The 17,206-nt window shown below is 53.4% G+C and overlaps 1 protein-coding gene across 4 annotated transcripts in view; it reads left to right on the top strand.

Moving 5' to 3' along the window:
• Positions 1-17,206, top strand: part of SH3PXD2A (SH3 and PX domains 2A) — a 235,102-nt gene that overhangs the window by 82,601 nt on the left and 135,295 nt on the right. For 3 of the 4 annotated variants that reach the window (XM_078077149.1, XM_078077151.1, XM_078077150.1), the window contains exon 3: positions 4,808-4,883. The exons of the other annotated variant lie outside the window; for it this stretch is intronic. In XM_078077149.1, the coding sequence (XP_077933275.1) occupies positions 4,808-4,883 (76 nt within the window). The remainder of the gene's footprint in view (positions 1-4,807; positions 4,884-17,206) is intronic. 4 annotated transcript variants of the gene reach the window in all.

The raw sequence follows: 17,206 nt of genomic DNA on the forward strand, positions 1-17,206 counted from the left end.
GCTCAAACCCAGCCCTGCAAACTGAGCACCACCCAGGCTGCAGAACCACTTTGCAGCCTGCCTGGCTTCCCGGGTCGGGGGGCATTTGGGCTGCGTATCCAGGGCCCCAGACGTTTAGCCCATCACCCGCCACTCCGCCCTGCTGTGTGTGCACCAAGACACTGAATCACGCAGCTGCGAGAGCCCCGCATGCTGAGTAAACTCAGCTGGGCCACCTTTGCTTGGTTTGCTCTGAAGTCTGAGCCAGGGGATTTGCTTTCGTTGAAGGATGACCTATAGGCAGAGAAAATGTCACCAGCGGCTGGTTAGTGGCACTTCCTTATCCCGTGGCCAGTGGGCCTTGGGGATGACAGGGAGGGCAGATGCTGAGGCTCTATGGGCTCAGCCCTGCTGGTCGGGATTAGGTGACAGGTGTGGCTGGACTCAGCCCCTGAGGGCTGGGGGTGGGGGGATAGGGAGAGGAGGGGTGCAGGCCAGCTGGGTACTCATGGCTCTGGAGAGGACCCATTGACCCAGTACTCTCAGCAGATGGGCTTGTCTTGGCCTCAGGAGGGCCCAGACAAAGCCAGAGTGGGGGAAGAAGAAAATCTGTTACAGAAGGAGGAGGTGGGAGAGAGGCCAGCTGTAAAGCATCCTCCAACAGGCCTTTTGAGGGAAAATTCAAATCTGTGGGGCTATCAGATGACCCCTGCCTTCCAGGAGACACGTGAACCCGTTGCAATTCAGACCGTTCTTTGGCAGGGAGGACCCAGGGAATGTGACCGTCACTGCCAGGACAGAGCTGTCTTCATCTCCTACAGGAAGCCTTCCCTGACCTCCTCCTTCAGCAACTTCAGGATCCTGTGCATATGTGCTCGCCGTTCCCTGTCACTCCAGAACTTGCTTGTCGATCTCTAGCTCCACAGCAAAACTTCACGAACTTCCTCATGAGGCCCAGGAAACTGCATTTTTAACCAACACCACCCCCCAAAGATGATTCTGGCATGTGCAGACTTGAGACTACACTTTGAGAACCATCTTGCCCTAGAACAGCCTCTCGAACAAAAATGTCATGTGAACCCCATACGTAATTTAAAATTTTCTAGTAGCCACTTAAAAACGTCAAAGAAAACAGGTGAAATTATTTTTAAAAGTATTTTTATTTAACCTGATAGATCCAAAATGTTATCATTTCAATATACAACCAATACAAAATTTGTTAATGAGATGTTTCACATTTTTTTCATACTGAGTCTTTGAGACCTGCTGCATACTTCACACTTACAACACATCTTAATTTGGACAGGCCACATTTCAAGTGCTCGACAGCCACGTGTAGCTAGTGACTGTCACGCAGACGGAACAGCCCAGAGCTGTGTGGTGAGTATGAGCCACGGGTCAGCAGTTCCAGCATTGCCTAGGAGCTTGGTGGAAATGCAGGTTCTCAGGCCCCTGCCTGGACCTACTGAATCAGAACCTACATTTTCACCTGTTGGCAGGTGCTTCAAATGCACGTTGAAGGTGTGAAGCCCTGCTCTACAGCTAGATTGTGAACTCCTTGGTGTAAAGACTATGATTTAACTTATTTCTAGCATCTAACGGAGGGTCTGGCATCTGGAAGGCACATAGCAAATGTTTTTAGAGGAAAGGGATGAATGTGTGAATCCTGCCTGCCCCTACCCACTCCTGTTGGTCCCTCATTCCCTGTGCACTATTCGTGAGAATCTCAGAATCTGGGGTCTGAAGAACAATACAGGAGTTAGAACCTAACTCCTTCGAGCACCAACTTGGAAAAGTCTCACAGCTTGTTGGGTACGGCTGGCCACCCTCTTTTGGGACAAGAATGGTTGTTTTGTTTTGTTTTGTTTTAAGATTTTTAAAATTTATTTGAGATAGGGAGAGAGAGTGTGTGTGCACACGAGTCGGGGAGGGGCAGAGGCAGAGGGAGAAGCAGACTCCCCACTAAGCAAGGAGCCCAATGCGGGGCTCGATCCCAGGACCCCGAGATCATGACCTGAGCCAAAGTCAGGTGCTTAACCAACTTAGCCACGCAGGTGCCCTAGGACAAGGGCGGTTTGATGAGGGCAGACCACTCCACAGCAGGACACATTGCTGGGCCTGGCTTCCTTCTCAGACATCTCTGTACTCATCCTCAGAAATTCTATGGAGCCATTGCTCAGAGATCTTACGCCTGGCTTATACATGTTAGTTAGCCATTGATTTATTCTCAGTCTTCTTCTAGAGAAGATTTAAGGTGCCTCTAAATATGCGTACATTCCAACAGAATGAAACAAAAATGGAAATAGTATTAAGGAAGTGTGCATAGATGCACGGATAGGGATGTTCACTCTAGCACTATTATATAGAGTAGAGAAAAGTCAGAAACAACCCAAAAATCCAACAGTAGGACAGTAGATAAATAAACTATGGCCCATCCAAACATTGACATTCCATGTCACAATTAGGAGTGCTAATATGGAAGTATTCACTGACATAGAAAATTGTTCATTACATAGTGTAAGAGTATTGATGAGCTCATTTTATTTACATGCATGGACGAATGTCTGGAAAGGATATATACCCCAAAAACATTAATGTCACTTTTTCCAGGGGAAGAATTATGAGTGATTCTTACTCTTTTTGTTCATCCACTGCTTCTGTGATTTCTGGCTTTCCCCTCAGAGAACATAAATTCTTATGTAATACAGAAATGAAATGTACAAAACAGAATATGGGTGAGGAAAATGGGAAAAGGTGAAGACGGGAGTGCTATTCTGCATTGAATTTGTTTGAAAATGCATTAATTCAAAAAAATATCCTAAGCACAAGTTCATAGTGTTATGGCCCAGTGGGTATATTTACATGAAGCAGGCAGTTATTAAATGTTTGAGAGATGGACTTATAACACTAGGGTTTGAAAACTCATGAGCCAGCTTTTGTTAAATTTCAGTCTGTACTCAGGAAGTGAAAGTTAATAATGGTGCAGTCTCTGCCTTGTTTTGAATCGAGTCCGACAATGACCCACCCTTCACGTGTGGGCTCTAAATAGCCTGTGCATGTTGGGTAATGACTGTGCAAGAGAGAACCCTAAAATCATGTGTTAGAGCTGGGTGGGTGGGTGCGTGGATGGGAATGCGTGCAGGTGCGCACACACCCGTGAAACCTAGCGCAGGACTACCTTTCACCACCTTCAATGCCAGCTAGCACTTTGGTCCCAGCCTCCATCCTAGGCTCCTACTTGGTCTCCCTGCTTCCACCCTCCGGCCCATTCACGATGCTGAAGCTAAGCCATCCTCCCCGTGATCTGGCCCATGTCTCGGATCTCACTTCCTGCACCTCAGCCCTTGCTCACTCTGCTCCACAGCAGCTACCCCGGCCTTTTCAAGCTCTTCTTGCACTTCCCATTTCCCCTGCTGGAACATTCTCCGCCCTCCTTGAGGCTTGCTTCCCCACCTCCTGTGGTCTCTGCTGAGTTGCCATCTGATTCCTAAGTCCTTTCTCAGCACGCTATACAAAGAAACAATCTCTGTTCTGCTCCAAAACCTTCCCCGACTTCGTTTTTCTTCATAGGTTTTATCAATACATATTTATGTGTTTACTGTTTGTCCCCCTCCACTAGAATGTAAATTCCCTGAAAGCAGGGACTTTGTTGCTTTTCTTCTTTTTTTTTTTTTAAGATTTTATTTATTTATGAGAGAGAGAGCGCATGAGCGGGGGGAGGGGCAGAGGCAGAGGGAGAAGCAGACTCCGCGCTCAGCAAGGAGCCCGATGCAGGGCTCGATCCCAGGACCCTGGGATCATGACCTGAGCTGAAGGCAGACGTTTAACTGACTGAGCCACCCAGGCACACCTGTCGCTTTACTGCCATTTTCTTGGTGTTCAGTGCTCCAAGTAGGTGCTCAATAAATATTTGAAGGAATGGACTTCAGATATCATGTGACTGATCTTCCTCATTTGACCAAGGAGGTGCCAGAAGCCCTGTAGAGAAAGCTTCCACGCCTTGCCAGGGTCACACAGCTGGGGCAGCAGGGCTAGATCCTGCCCTGTCCATTCTGCTCCTGCTTCTGCCTGTGGCTTGGAAGGGAGATTAACCACACACACAGGGGCCGTGGCCTCGTCCATCCTGTCTCCGGCGTGTTTTTCCAGCTTATACAGAATCTCAGCCCAGAATAGCAGAAGGAAAAAATAGTTGTTCCTCCAAAACCCTGGAAACTCTTCCGATGGGTCTGTCCCTGGAAAAACAGCAGCAATCTCAGGGTGGGAAGGTAGGAAATGGAGGAGGGGTCTTACAGCAGTGGGCGCGGTGGGCTGGGTTTGGTTTTACAATTAAAATAACATCTGGGTCTGTTTCTGCAGAGCGGTTCTGGAAGGTGGGTGGTCTGTCTGAAGTATCAGGTGGGGCCTTCCCCTGTCCTGGCCCAGGAGGGTGTGAGATGGCCAGTGGCTAAAGGGTTTACCCAGCAGATGACGTGTGAAGGAAGGTGGGCCCAAAGAAAGTTCTGGAAACCCCACCTACGGAATGCCAGAAAGCCTGCTGGTCTCTCCCGAGGCCTCATGAGGGGGCATCTTCAGACACTCCCCACCCCGCCCCCGTGCCTCCATGCCTCCTTGAGATTGTTCAGACACCCCTTTGATGCGTCCAGAGCTCTGGCCTCCTCTCTCTCATGCCCCATGTGGTTTATTAATCATCTGTGAAATGAGGGGTTGAGGCGCCACTCATCCAGATGAGGGCAGTGGGGCCCTGAAGCAGTGGCGTGGAGTGGGGAAGGGACTCTGAGGGCTGTTCCAGTCTTCTGAATCCTATCCCTCTGTCTGTCTGGCTTCTCAGATGCAGCTTTTGGATAAGTTTCCCATTGAAGGTGGCCAGAAGGACCCCAAGCAGAGAATCATCCCCTTCCTTCCAGGTAAGCTTTGGATGGCCCCACTATTGGAATGGGAGGCAACCTGGGGAGAAGCATTTCTTAGGCCAAGAAAAGGCTGGCTGCTGGAAATTCTGGGCAGGGTGGGCCTACGAATCTACATCCTAACAACTCCCCAGAGAAGGGGAAGCCCCTGACTGTGAAGGCCACTGCCCCCACAGGGGCCTCTCCCACCATTCCCAGGCCACCTCTATTGGCCATGTAACTTCTAAGGAATTTCTTAGGCACTGGGACTTAGGCTTCCTCTTCACGGAAAGCACAGAGAGATCAAGTTCTTCTGTGAAAGGATGAAGAACTCCAGGCTGAACTTTTCCCACTAATCCCACTGCAATCATAGACACCCTTAAATTGAGCACACTCCCCATGTCCGATTTTGGATCCTCCTGGCCCGTTACCCAGCCGAGGCTCCGGAGCTTACGTGACACAGCCTATGAGTTGGCAGGGTTAGGATTTGAACCCATGTGTCTGGCAATAAGGGCCATTAACCACTGCGCCATTTGGGAACATGTTTACAGCAATTGGTTATGTGTAATTTAGAGAAAAACTGCCCCGATGTGTCCTAATCTGCTATTGCTATGATGTTTTAAATTGGTGTACGGTTTATAGCTTACAAAGTGCTTTTTTGTTATCATATACAAATCTCCATGCTGAGGTGTGTATTCTAATTTCTGCTTGGGGGATGAAGATGTTGGGAGTTCAGAGATGTCAGGTAACCACTCATAAAAGTGGCCAATCTGAGGTGTGAACCTTGGTCTTCTGCTCCAGTCTGGGCTCTTAGCCCTGAACCTGTGGGTGATGCTGCCTCCTGGCTTCGGATCCTCTGCCTTTCCCCAGGCCATGGAGCTGGGCCGGGTCACAGTGGGCCTCACCCCCATTATTGCTGGGCCCCAGCAATGGCAATCAGTGGGACCTTTGCAAGAAGCAGCGTCCTTGTCTCATTAACTCTCTGGCACACCTTCACCCCATGGTCAGCACCTGCTTGGTGACTTGCAAATACACATGGGGCCCTGCCTTCAGAGAGTGGGTCCTCTCTGAAAGGTGCTCCTCACACACCCCCATCTGCTAAAGCGGGGAGAGACAAGAGCACACATTGCTGCCTGTTCTCTGAGTCTTATGCTAGAATTGGAGAGAATTAATTTAGTGACGAGGAAAAACTTCCATATCCCACAGTTTGGGCAAGATTGGAACCAGTCAGTGAGGGTATAGAGAATCTCACCCCTGTGCTTCTTCCATGAAGGCAGAGGACTACTTCTCCATCCCTGGCCTAGGACTTAATGTGGGGGGACTTTCATACCCTACCTGGCTTTGCACTGAGTCCTGAGGGAATTTGGAATGTCCAACACCCAGGTTTGTGTGACCTTCGATGTTGCCCCAGTACAGTCCAGATGCTCTGCCCAGCAAGGGCTTGGGAGCCCAGCTGGGATGCTGTGGACACAAGTGTCCCAGAGCCAACATGAAGCCAGCGTGGCGCCCTGGTATCAGGAGTGGACTTGGCCTTGGGGGCATGAAGGCGGCCTGTTACCTCGAGAATGATGGGCTTTTTCTCCCACTGGTGGCCAGTGCTCCAGGGAAATATCACCTCGTCATCATACGGACAGCGGGTATTTATGAGGGGCTCAGCCTGTGCCAGGCTGGGACTCAGTACCTGGGGCTGGGGGCTGGGATGGCCTGGTGAGCCAAGGGGGGATGTAGATTTGTTTCCTTCATCTAAGGAATCCTCAAGCTACTAGGAGAGATGAGAGTCAAGACCTGCTGCCTAATCAGGGAATCAATGAAGGCAGGATGTGACCCTCTCTACCACAGTGCAATTCTGAGTTTGGAGTGTGTCACTGTGGGCTGAGGAAGGCAGCAAAGACCTCCTGAAGGAGGGGCGCCTGGAGCTGACCTCCAAGGACGGGAGGGCTTGGACTGTGCGGGGGAAGCACAAGGCTTCTGTCCTGCTGCTACCAAAGCCCAGCGTCTGGGGCATCACGCTGCCTGGTTTCCCCCCCTGCAAAGTCTGGCTTTTATCAAGTGCGTTACCTTCTTTGTGCCTCAGTATTCTCATCTGGAAAATAGGGATGATAATAGTATCTACTTCATGGGGCTGTTGCCGGGATAAAACGAATTAATACCTTACAGGGGCTTAGAACTGTGGCTCACCTCTAGCAGGACTTAAATAAATGTTAGCCCTTAAGGTGACCAATTCCTGACACATGCCTAGTGTTTCACACAGCACGCTCACACGTGTACTCTCACTTGCTCCTCCCAGTGAGGTTATTATCCCCATTTTACTGGCTAGGAAACTGAGGCCAAGGGAGGCTAATAGACTTGCATGGGCCACACAGCCAGGAGGTGTAACCAGCACCAGAACCTCTGGCCAGGGCTTCCCATGAGCCATCTCAGGGGAGGATACCCCAACAGCTGCTGCAGGACTGGGGCCCTCTCTGAACTTCAGCTTCCTCTTATAGGCTTGTGGTGAGGATGAAAAGAATTCATGGGAAGCACTTTGCACAGTGCCCATCCCATAGTAAGTGCTCAGTGAATGGCAGTTTTAATCAAGTCACCTGCCCCCATGCCGCCCCCAACTCCTGGGAAAGGCCAGCCCAGGACCCCCTCCAGCCCCAACGTGATGGGACCTGGGCACAGTGTGTGATATTATAGAGAGGAAGGAGGTTGACTGGCCCCCATCCCATCCAAAGGAAGTTTCCTTTCCCCTGTTTTGCTGTTTTTCTCCTCCGCCCGCAGTAGGGTTTTCTCTCTGATGCTTCTCTCTTGCTCACTCACTTTCCAGGACTTCAGAGTGAGTGCTGCTGGCCATGTGGAATCCCACCCTGGGGGCTCCCAGGCCTGTTCCTGGTTTCCCCCTGCCCCCTAGAAACTTCCTAACCCTTTCATACTTTACTCACTCCCTCACTTGAACGGAAGGAAAATAGAAGCCAACAAGATCGGAACCAAGCTAGGGAGAGCCGCGTGGGCATGAGGGTTCCCAACCTGCCCCAAATCCGGGATCGAGGGGGATCCCCCAGGAGGAGAGGGGAAGGGAGAATGGCAATGATGAATGTTTCCTATCTTAGGTCAGGGTCCCTAAAAGCAGAGCCTGAGATGAGGATTCTTACACAAGTGACTTGGGGGGCCGCTCTCAGGTGAACATCCTAAGGCAGTGAGAGAAGCAGGACAGGGCAGGGGAAGAAGCCCAGGGTGGGCTCCAGGTTGTCCCATGGTAGGAGACACCTTGAGTACTCCCCATAGGTCATCCTTTGTCTGGAAGCCGCCCCTCCCCCAGAGGGCATGCAGTGTGGGCTGAGGGCTGAGGGCCTGCCTTTGGAGAAGGGGCAGCCATGAGCCCCCAGCACCAAACACTCATAGCAGTGAGAGGTGGGAGCGTGTGCTGGTGAGGGGGTTCTGGGCCTCGGCCAACATCTACTGGGTTATCTAACACCAGTTAAGTCTCTGTTCCTACCTACCTGCCTCTGGGAAGGGTGGCTGAGGTCACCTCCTGATTCCCTCAGGCTCAGCCCTGGCAGCGTGACTCAGCAGCACCTGAGTCAGCTGCCTTCGCTCTTAGAAGCTTCGGGAGGGCTAGCAACCGGCCTCGGGAACAGCTCTGCCAGCCCTTTGCCTTGCCTGGAATTTTGGAGCAAGGAACACCCAAGGGGAGAAAGCTGAGAGCACCAATTATCTCCAGAAGGGTCTCAGTGTTAGCTTCAGAGGTGCCGGGATGTGATGAGCCTTTCCGCGGCCTGGCATCTGGGGGATGTGTTTGGAGTATTACCCAGCTGCTTTGCTTTGGCCTGCCTGGCCACAGGCTTGGGCAGGGGGCTCATAGAAGTTTGACTGGCTGGTGGAAGTGATAGAGAAAAAGCAAAGGAACTAAGAGAAAAGAGGGAAACCAGGGCTTCATAATGTTACAAGCTCCCTCATCTGCCAGTCAAATCCTGGCCAAAAAAAAAAAAAATCCCACATGTGAGCCATAAATCTTAGGATCTAGGACACAGGCTTGCGGTATGTCTGGGTGGTGTCTGGTCTGAGTTCAGGGTCAGCCTGCCGGTTGGAAGAGTGGTGAGGGTCTGGGGCTTCTGTGGCCAAAGGCAGAGGACCCATCCCAGAAGACTGAGGGTCCCGCAGGACGGCTGGAGTGGGGGTTGGGGCAAGGACAGCTGGGAGCAGGGTCAACAAGGTGAGGACAGAGAGCCAGTGCAATGATCAGGCCAGTGGTCTGACATTTGCATATCAGTCAAATCCTGGATGAGGTTTGTAGGGGAACTGTCCTCAGTGAGGGCCCCCCCAACCCAGTTGTTTCCCCAGGTCTGAACCTGCTTTCTGGGCCTAGGGGTGAAGATCCACTATGCCCAGGCCCATCCGTGTGTTTGTGAGTCCTGCAGAGCCCACAGGAGGGACACGGAGGAGTTATGACCTTCATGTGGGACAGGTGCTTCTCTCCAGCAAGGCAGCTCTGGAAGGAAAACCCAAGTGGTTTTTCAGGCAGGAAGAGGCAGAGAATTATGCCAGGGCCTGATGCCCCAGGCGTCGGGGGGAGGAGAGAAGGGGAAGGTACTCCGTCCTGTCTCACATTATGGGAGAGTGAGGCAGGTCCCCCCTGCTGTTTTTGCTGACCTTGGAGACAAGGCCCCTGTCTACTCCTCCCACATTTCTGTCACGGCGCTAGACACATAGTGGCTGTTTTATTAAGACCCCCTGGTTGATCACGAATTGGGCATTCTCCCTTAGGTATGAGCTCCCTTTTATTGAGCTCCTACTGTGTGTCTGGCCTTGTGCTGGACACTCTACAAACCTTTTCCCCAGTCCTCACTGCAGGGTGGGGGGCATTATCCCATTTGAGAGAGAAGTCAAGTCACTTTCCCCCACCCCTGGGCCAGTAAGTGGTGGATCCGGTGTCCTTCCTCCACGGCCTGCACCTTTCCCTGGGCAGGAAGGAATTACCCCTGCCAGCCTCAGCTAGAAGCTTTCCTCCACCCACCCTGTTGCCGCCACATCCCCCAGGCGAGGGACCTGGGAGTTTGTGCCCGAGGACCCAGCACCCCAGCGGTCCCTGCAGCTGCCATTGCTGTCTTGTGCTTCGGGAAAACACTGTGTGGCGCAGGGAGGTGCCCTGAGCCTCGTGGGGACTCAAGTGACCTGTGAGGGCTCTCATTCTATTGAGTGCCTGAGGTCACTGCAGCAGAGGAATTGATTTGTTTTTTCTTCACTTAAACCGTTTAGTTTATTATTATTTTAATATGACCACAAACAGGATAGGCCCAAGGCTTTCAGAGCACTGTCTTCATTTAATTATGAGTCTAACGAGATGACCTGTTTGGTTCCCTAAGTCATGGCATTTTTTTTTTTGAACTTTTTATTTTGAAATAGGCTCCCAAGACATTGCAAAACGACTAGGCACTCTACATTCCTCCCCTCCCAGTTCCACCGCCACACTGCAGGGTAGGTGGCGTTGTTCCCGGTTCAAGGAGAAGTCAGATCACTTTCTGCCGTCACAGAGCCACTGAGCGGGGCACCCGTTGGTCAGCTTCTCCCAGTGGTAATGTCGACGGTGACTACAGGTCATGATCAAAGTCAGGAAACTGATATTGGCAAGAGTCAGTTACCTAAGCTACAGACCCGAGCAATTGACTTTTCTTGTAAGGGGTTAGTGAGTGTCAGTGGGCAGTGCTGGTCTTTCTGAAGGACACAGAGGTTAACAGTTGTCCCTGAGAAGCTCCACTCCCAGGCCTGACCTCTTGGCGTTTCCACCTCCAAGAGAAAAGCAGAGGTGAACCTTGTTTTACATGAAGGCCTATTCCTGACAACCCCTGCAAATTCAGTCCTGTGGGACAAATCACACCATCCTTTAGGGGTCCTAAGTACGATTCTATTTAAGAGTCATGGGATCCATCCTTTTGCAAAGCAGAGCACTGCTTTTTTGGGGGGGGGGGCAGGAATCTTCTTTCTGTGATTTTTATATGTTTTGATAACTTGGGACTTCTTCTGAGCTTGCTGGACACAGGACAGATCTGGAGCATGGGGTTGGGCAGCAGCATTGACCCCAGGAGGAGCAGAAGAACAATGGTCAAGAACTGCTAAAGATCCAAGACTTTATCCTACCTATCAGCAAGCCAGCCAGTTAGCTTAGCCTGCTTCCGTGAGTGCCAGCAGAAAATAGGAGACTCTGAGTCAGACAAAAGACTTTCTTAGGGCCCATTTGCACCAGTTCCCATTGCCTCCAAGTCCCCTGGGGGTGAGCCGTGGGCCCAGATGAATGGCGGTGGGTTACATTATAGGAGAGAACCCAGACCTTAGGGAGACCACACTTCTTCCTGCGTGCAGGAAGCAAACCCACCCAGTTTGCTTTGGAGAGTCGCACTGTCTTTGTGTCCCAAGGCAATATGCAGACCTGCTGTTTACTCCAGAGCAGGATACTACCTCTCTCCTCTAAGCTGTTTCTTCACAAACACCTCTGAAAAGACAATTCAGAACAAAAGGCAGTCAGTGCCTTGTCGACAGGACATGCAGACATGCAGGAGAGCGGGGAGATTACCTCACCAGTGTATCTTTTGCTTTCTGGGGTCTCCTGCTTTTTGGAGGGGCGGACAGAAGTGATGTTCTTTAGGACAGCGGGCCAAGCACGGTGGGCTCCGCAGCCACTCAGGGCAGCCTACTGTTTACATAGAACTTTCTGCCTTATTTTAAAAGACTGTTGTGGAAAATCCATCTCCTGTTGCCCATCCTGGGATTGGAGGAGATTTCCTGTGTATCCTGAGTGTGTCAGTCCAAGGAGGCTCCCTGGGAGGAAATGGCCATTACAGAGTGAAGTAGACTGTGGAGCTAGCTGCTGATGCAAAAAGCAAACAACCGCGGCCAGGGACCGAGGCAGCTCAGAAGCCAGGAGGCGGAGCAGAAAGAGGGGAATTCACCCTGCAGAGGCTGCGAGGTTCCCTCCCGCTCACAGGCGGTCGGTGTCCCTGTGCTGCCTAGGACTGGGCCTCTGAGCCTCTAGAAGGCCACTTCATCCCAACAGCTGAGTCAGTCCCACCCATAGGCATTGGGGCTCCTGGGTTGACGGGTCCCAGAGAAGCTGGATAGCTTAGGGAAGCAAAGTGAACCATAACCGAAGTAGGTGCTGCCAGCCTTGTGACCTGGTGCGCTCGGAGGCGTGTATTTTTAGACAGCGGCACGCTCGGTTCCTTTGTACTAGCTCACCAGTTTACATACCGGCCCCTCCACAAAGAGGCGGTTTGGAGCCACAGGGCAGGAGGGTGCTGGGTGAGTCGCAAGCACGGCGTCCGGGGCCTTCCTCCCCCTGCGCCCCCCAGGGCCCTGCGCGGCAGATCCGGTGTTTGTTCAAGCACAGAAGGAAGCAGGGGGAAGGGATGTCTTTGGCTAGAGCTGGTCCGTGGCTGTGGCGTGGGGCACAGCTGGCTCTCACTCCCAGGGCTGGAGGCATTTCTGTGTGTCTGCACCAGGCGCCAGCCCGGGAGAGCCCTCCGCACAGGGCCTCGGAAGCCAGGAGGGAGGCAGCCGCTCGCAGCCCCTGAGGGAGAGTGCCCGAGAGGTTTCTGAGCCTCACTGATGACCTGAGTGGCAGGGAAAGACAGACCTTCTCCGTGATGGAGAAGGACAAATAGGGTCTGCTGGTAATGCCAGGGTTTTAAGAAGATCGACAAGATTATAGGCCTAAGAGGCGCTCTGTACTTTCCTCTAACCTCCCCTGGAAGTGCTGGGTCCTCTCTCGCTGTAATTACTGCCCCCATCCCAAAAGTCATTCTCTCACTCTGTAATCTGGACTGGTGGTTCTTGGGGGCCTGCCGGTGGCCGCTAGTCCTGAACGCTGCGTGAAAGAGCTGCATTCACTCATTCCTGCCGTTGGGATTTCTTGAGCACCTACTGCGTTCCAGGCCTAGCCAAAGACATCCCTTCCCCCTGCTTCCTTCTGTGCTTGAATAAACACCGGATCTGCCGTGCAGGGCCCTGGGGGGTGCAGGGGGAGGAAGGCCCCGGAGGCCGTGCTTGCGACTCACCCAGCACCCTCCTCACCTAGGCACTGGTGAAGGCGCTGAGGGCAAGGCAGACCGGGCCTCTGCCCTCAGCAAGTTCACCTTCCAGTGGGGGGGTCAGAAAGCAAAGAAATGAGCAATTTCCAATAGTGATAAAAGGGCCAGAAAGAAAAATAACCAGGTGTCGGGACTTGGGGCATGAGATTAGTGGCCAAAAAAGGCCTCTTTGCAGAGATGACACCGAGCTAGGCATGGGCAGATCAGGGATTGGGGTGCCGGGCTGAGGGGACAGCAAGGTCAGTGACCTGAGTGCAACCGAAGGTGTGCGTTTGAAGACCAGCAGGAGGATGAAGCCTGTGGGGGACGTGGGGGGCCGGAGTCAGCGCAGCGAGCCGGGCAGACAGGAGCTAAGGAGCGGAGAAGCTCCAAGGCGTGTCTCCTGCCGCACAGCTGCCCAGGAAGGAGAGGGCTCCACAAGCAGGCGTAAGCTGTGTGGCTCGGGCCCAGGCGCACGGCCTCCAGGGTTGGTGTCCTCATCTGTCTAATGGGTTAATGACGGTTTGGGATGACGTTCCAAGCAGTTGTTGCAGAGCACGCGCGGTGTGGGCCGAGAAGGAAGCCAGGCTGGGGCCTCGCCTCTGCCCCTCCTCCAGGCGGCCAGTGGGCTGCCCTCTGCCTGCCCTCCCGCCCTCTGCCCATTCAGCTCTGCCCGCCGCCTCTCCGCACCCGTGGCACTTCTTGCTGCTTCTTGCCTGGGCTACCTGGGAGCTGTAAGGAGCTGGTTGCTGAGGAGTTGACGGCCCACCCAGGGGGCTGATCTGGGCTGAGAGGTGGGGAGGGGCCTGAGCAGCCCTGGCCCGGTCGCCATGATAACACAGCGGGCCGACGGCTTTGCAGGCTCTCCCGCAGCTGCCAGTTCTCACTGGGAATAAGGGGCCGTGCAGGGGAGGCAGCCACTCCAAGGCCCCTTTGACTTTCATAAGGAAATGTGGATCAGGTCCCTTGGCCATTCCCCTGTGTCACCCCCACATTTCAAGACCAGGGAGAGGGTCAGGTCACTTCATTACAACTTGTCTTCCTTGTCCAGAGGTAATTCTAGAAGGGAATCAAACTTCTAAATACCCACCCCAAACCCTCAGCCCTGAAGGGAGTGTCACCTCCCACCAGAGGCCTCTGATCTAAGCAGAAATGTGTATCTTTTCATGGTCTAGTCAGTCCGTTTCATTTCACCTGCAGGAAAATGTGCCCAGACCCGGGCATCCAGATGCTGGGTTCAGGCGTAGCTCTTGCTAATCGCTGAGGCACGAAATTGAATTAGGTTAAACCAGAGCGATCAGGGATCGCCCTGCATGTTGGCAGAGTGACCAGACACCCGTGATTTCAGGTCACTGTGACATTCCTGGTCTCTCCCCCTGAAAACAAATCTTTTCCTTAGCTGATGCCTAAATGTTCTTTCACAAGGGTTAGATCCTTTCAAGCCATGCTTCGAAGGGACTGCTGGGTCCCAGGAGCGGCACCGTCACTAAATACACATTCAAGTGTGGATGACTGACAGGCCAGTGCCCTGATCCCAGGTGTGACAGGAGAGAGCAGGAGGGACGCTGAGGCAGGAGAAGGAAGAAGGTTGTGGACCTCTGGGGCACGTGAGAAGCCTGGTCGATGAGGCTGTGCGAGCTTTCGGCGTGGCTGCCGGGCCACGCGGGAGGGGTGAGGATTTGTCCTGTGTACAGTGAGAAGCATCTGAAAGGTTTTAGGCTGAGGGGCCATGGGATTGGATTTCTGTTTTGAAAGGCTCCCTGAGCCGATGTGTCAGGGGCTGGAAGGGCCCCCAGGAAGCAAGCATGGAGTGGGAGGCCCGGGCAAAGAGGGGCGAGGCATGGTGAGAGATGAGGGTGGCTTGGCCGCAGCTGGACGATGGCATGGAGAGGAGCTGGTCTGAGACCTGTTTTGGAGGAACAGCTGAGAGGACTTGCTGAAGGATGAAGGTGAGGGAGAGGTGGAGAATGAGGATGCCCATGGTTCTGCTGGGGGCAAGCCCGGCTGAGACAGCCGACCCAGCGTTTCCCAGCTCCAGCCCCAAACCCCCACCTTGGACTTCACCCCAGGGAGTGAAAGGGAATGATGTCCTCCCTCCTCCCTGAGATAGCTGAAGCCTTCGGCACAGTGAAAGATGCTTTGTGGCGGGGAGTGCCTGCCACCAGCCTCCCTCCCCAGGAGCCTCCAGGCACTAGACACTCTGGTTTCTGGGTCTTGGACTCAGTGGGGGGATGAGGGGGGTCAGCGGGTGGTGGTGGAGGAGGGAGAACACTGAGGTCCATTGACAGGGAGCTCAGCGCCGCCCCCCTTCTTCAGAGGTGAGGGGCACTGGTGGCAGATCTCCACAGTGTCCCTGGCCTGACCCTTCCACTCTTTGCCAAGGTCACCCCAACTGGACCCAGGCCCAGGGATGGAGCCCCAAGCCGGAGCTCTTCCCTGGCAGGAACTGAGCTGGCCCTTGGAGACTCCCCAGGCCCTTATGAACTGATGCACCATTCATCCAGAGGCTGCCTGGCTTCGAGCAGCACAGTCCCCCTGGGCCCAGCAAACACCTCCTCTCCTCCACCTCCACAGTTCCAAGGCCTGATGTCCAGTGAGGGGCCCCCAGAAGCCAGGCCACCTGGCCTCCAGACCACAGTGGGCCTGAGGGACTGGCATGGCCTGAAGATGGAGTCTGTTCCCCTGAATGCACCTTTAGAAGGCAGGAGAGGAAGTGCGTGCAGTGAGGAGGGCTTGCCCAGCAGCACTAGCTCTTCTCTACCGTCCTGGGGGCAGGGGCTGAGGGAGAGGGGCTGCGCTTCTGCTCCTCCCCGGGCCAGAGCAGAAGGGCCCGATTTCACCTTAGCGAGAATGCAGCGGGGCCGATCCCCAAGGAAGCCGTGTGACTGCACAGCTCTGCCAGCCTTCGAGGCGCCCGGTGGTGCCGACAGACCTGAACCCGGCTTTGGGCTCAAACAGATCTGGAGTCACACCGGGGATTTCTACTTGGCACTAGTTGTCTGAACTTGAAACGGTGCTTTTTTCATGGCGGAGGCAGGTAGGCATTGCCTTTCAGCCCTGGGGGCCTTAGAGCCAGAGCAACCTGAATCGGATCCCTGCCAGCCTCCCAGTAGCTGCCTGACCCTCGCCAGCCTCACTCAGCATCTCCGCCCCTCCTCCTAATCCTCCTCTGTGTAAGTCTCCCCGGGCTGCCCAGAGATCCAGTGAAATGTTATCTGTTAAGCACACAGCAAGCACTTAATACGTGCTGGTGATTTGGTGACTGTTGGTATGGGGCTCGAGGCAGAAGGGGGAGCTCTCTCTCTCTCTGGGAGCCTTTCCAGGAGTGAGGTCTTGCATGCGGTCTTGCACGTTTCAAGGTCTGCTGCTCAAAATTTGGTTCACAGATGAGTCGCACGAACATCATCTGAGAGCCTGCTAGAAATGCAGGGTCTTGGCCCCACCCCGGGCCCCCTAAATCACAGCCTGCAGTTTACTTACATGCACAGGAAAGTTTGAGAAGCACCGTTTGAAGGTCCAGGGAGGCCCTTCCGTAGGCTGTCTGACTCTGTCTTCAGGACTTCCTTGGTGTTGGGTCATGTTCAGTCCATCCATGTAATATAAACCACTGAACCTGCCCTGCTGAATCAGTTTCTGACCCACGCTTCACGCAGGTAACTTGGTAAGAGCTGGCTCATTGGCCTCACATCCCTACGCAGACCTGAGTTGCCCACCTGTTTCTGGCACCCTGTGGGAGGGGGGCATAAGTCACAGCACAGCCTCTGTCGCCCCCCCCCCCCAACACCCACACACACCAGCCTAACCAGGAGGATGCTCGGGCCCCAGCCACACTCCCTTATCAGCTGTAAGCCAGGACATTCTTTCTTTCTCCCTGTTCTTCCAAGATGGGGTGAAGTTTGGGGCCAAGGAGATTGCAAAGGTTTTTATTTCAGAAGTCTCTCTGAATTGGAGGTGGGAGAGGCCGGCCTGCGAATATTCTGTGGTTTTGAAGACAGCATAGCACGAGTATGTCTGAAGTCTGTGTGTCCAGTTGCATTGCACAGTTAGGAGGGGGACAGGCTTGGGTCTCTTTTAAGGAGTCTCTGGCAAAAGGGTTAAGACCAAAAAAAAAAACAAAAACAAAAAAGCCCTCGATTTTTAAAAAGGAGCATCTTTTGCTCTTCTGTATAAAACAACTATTGCAAATCTAAGCTTCAAAATAAGGGAGCCAAGAGAGGAGGGTTGAGATGAGCCAGTGACTGGTAACTTGGTGCCTTCTCTGCTTGGCACAGTGTTTACTCTTAGCTGCTTCTTCCTGATCTC

Source organism: Halichoerus grypus, chromosome 7, assembly GCF_964656455.1.
Source record: "Halichoerus grypus chromosome 7, mHalGry1.hap1.1, whole genome shotgun sequence".
NCBI lineage: Eukaryota > Metazoa > Chordata > Mammalia > Carnivora > Phocidae > Halichoerus > Halichoerus grypus.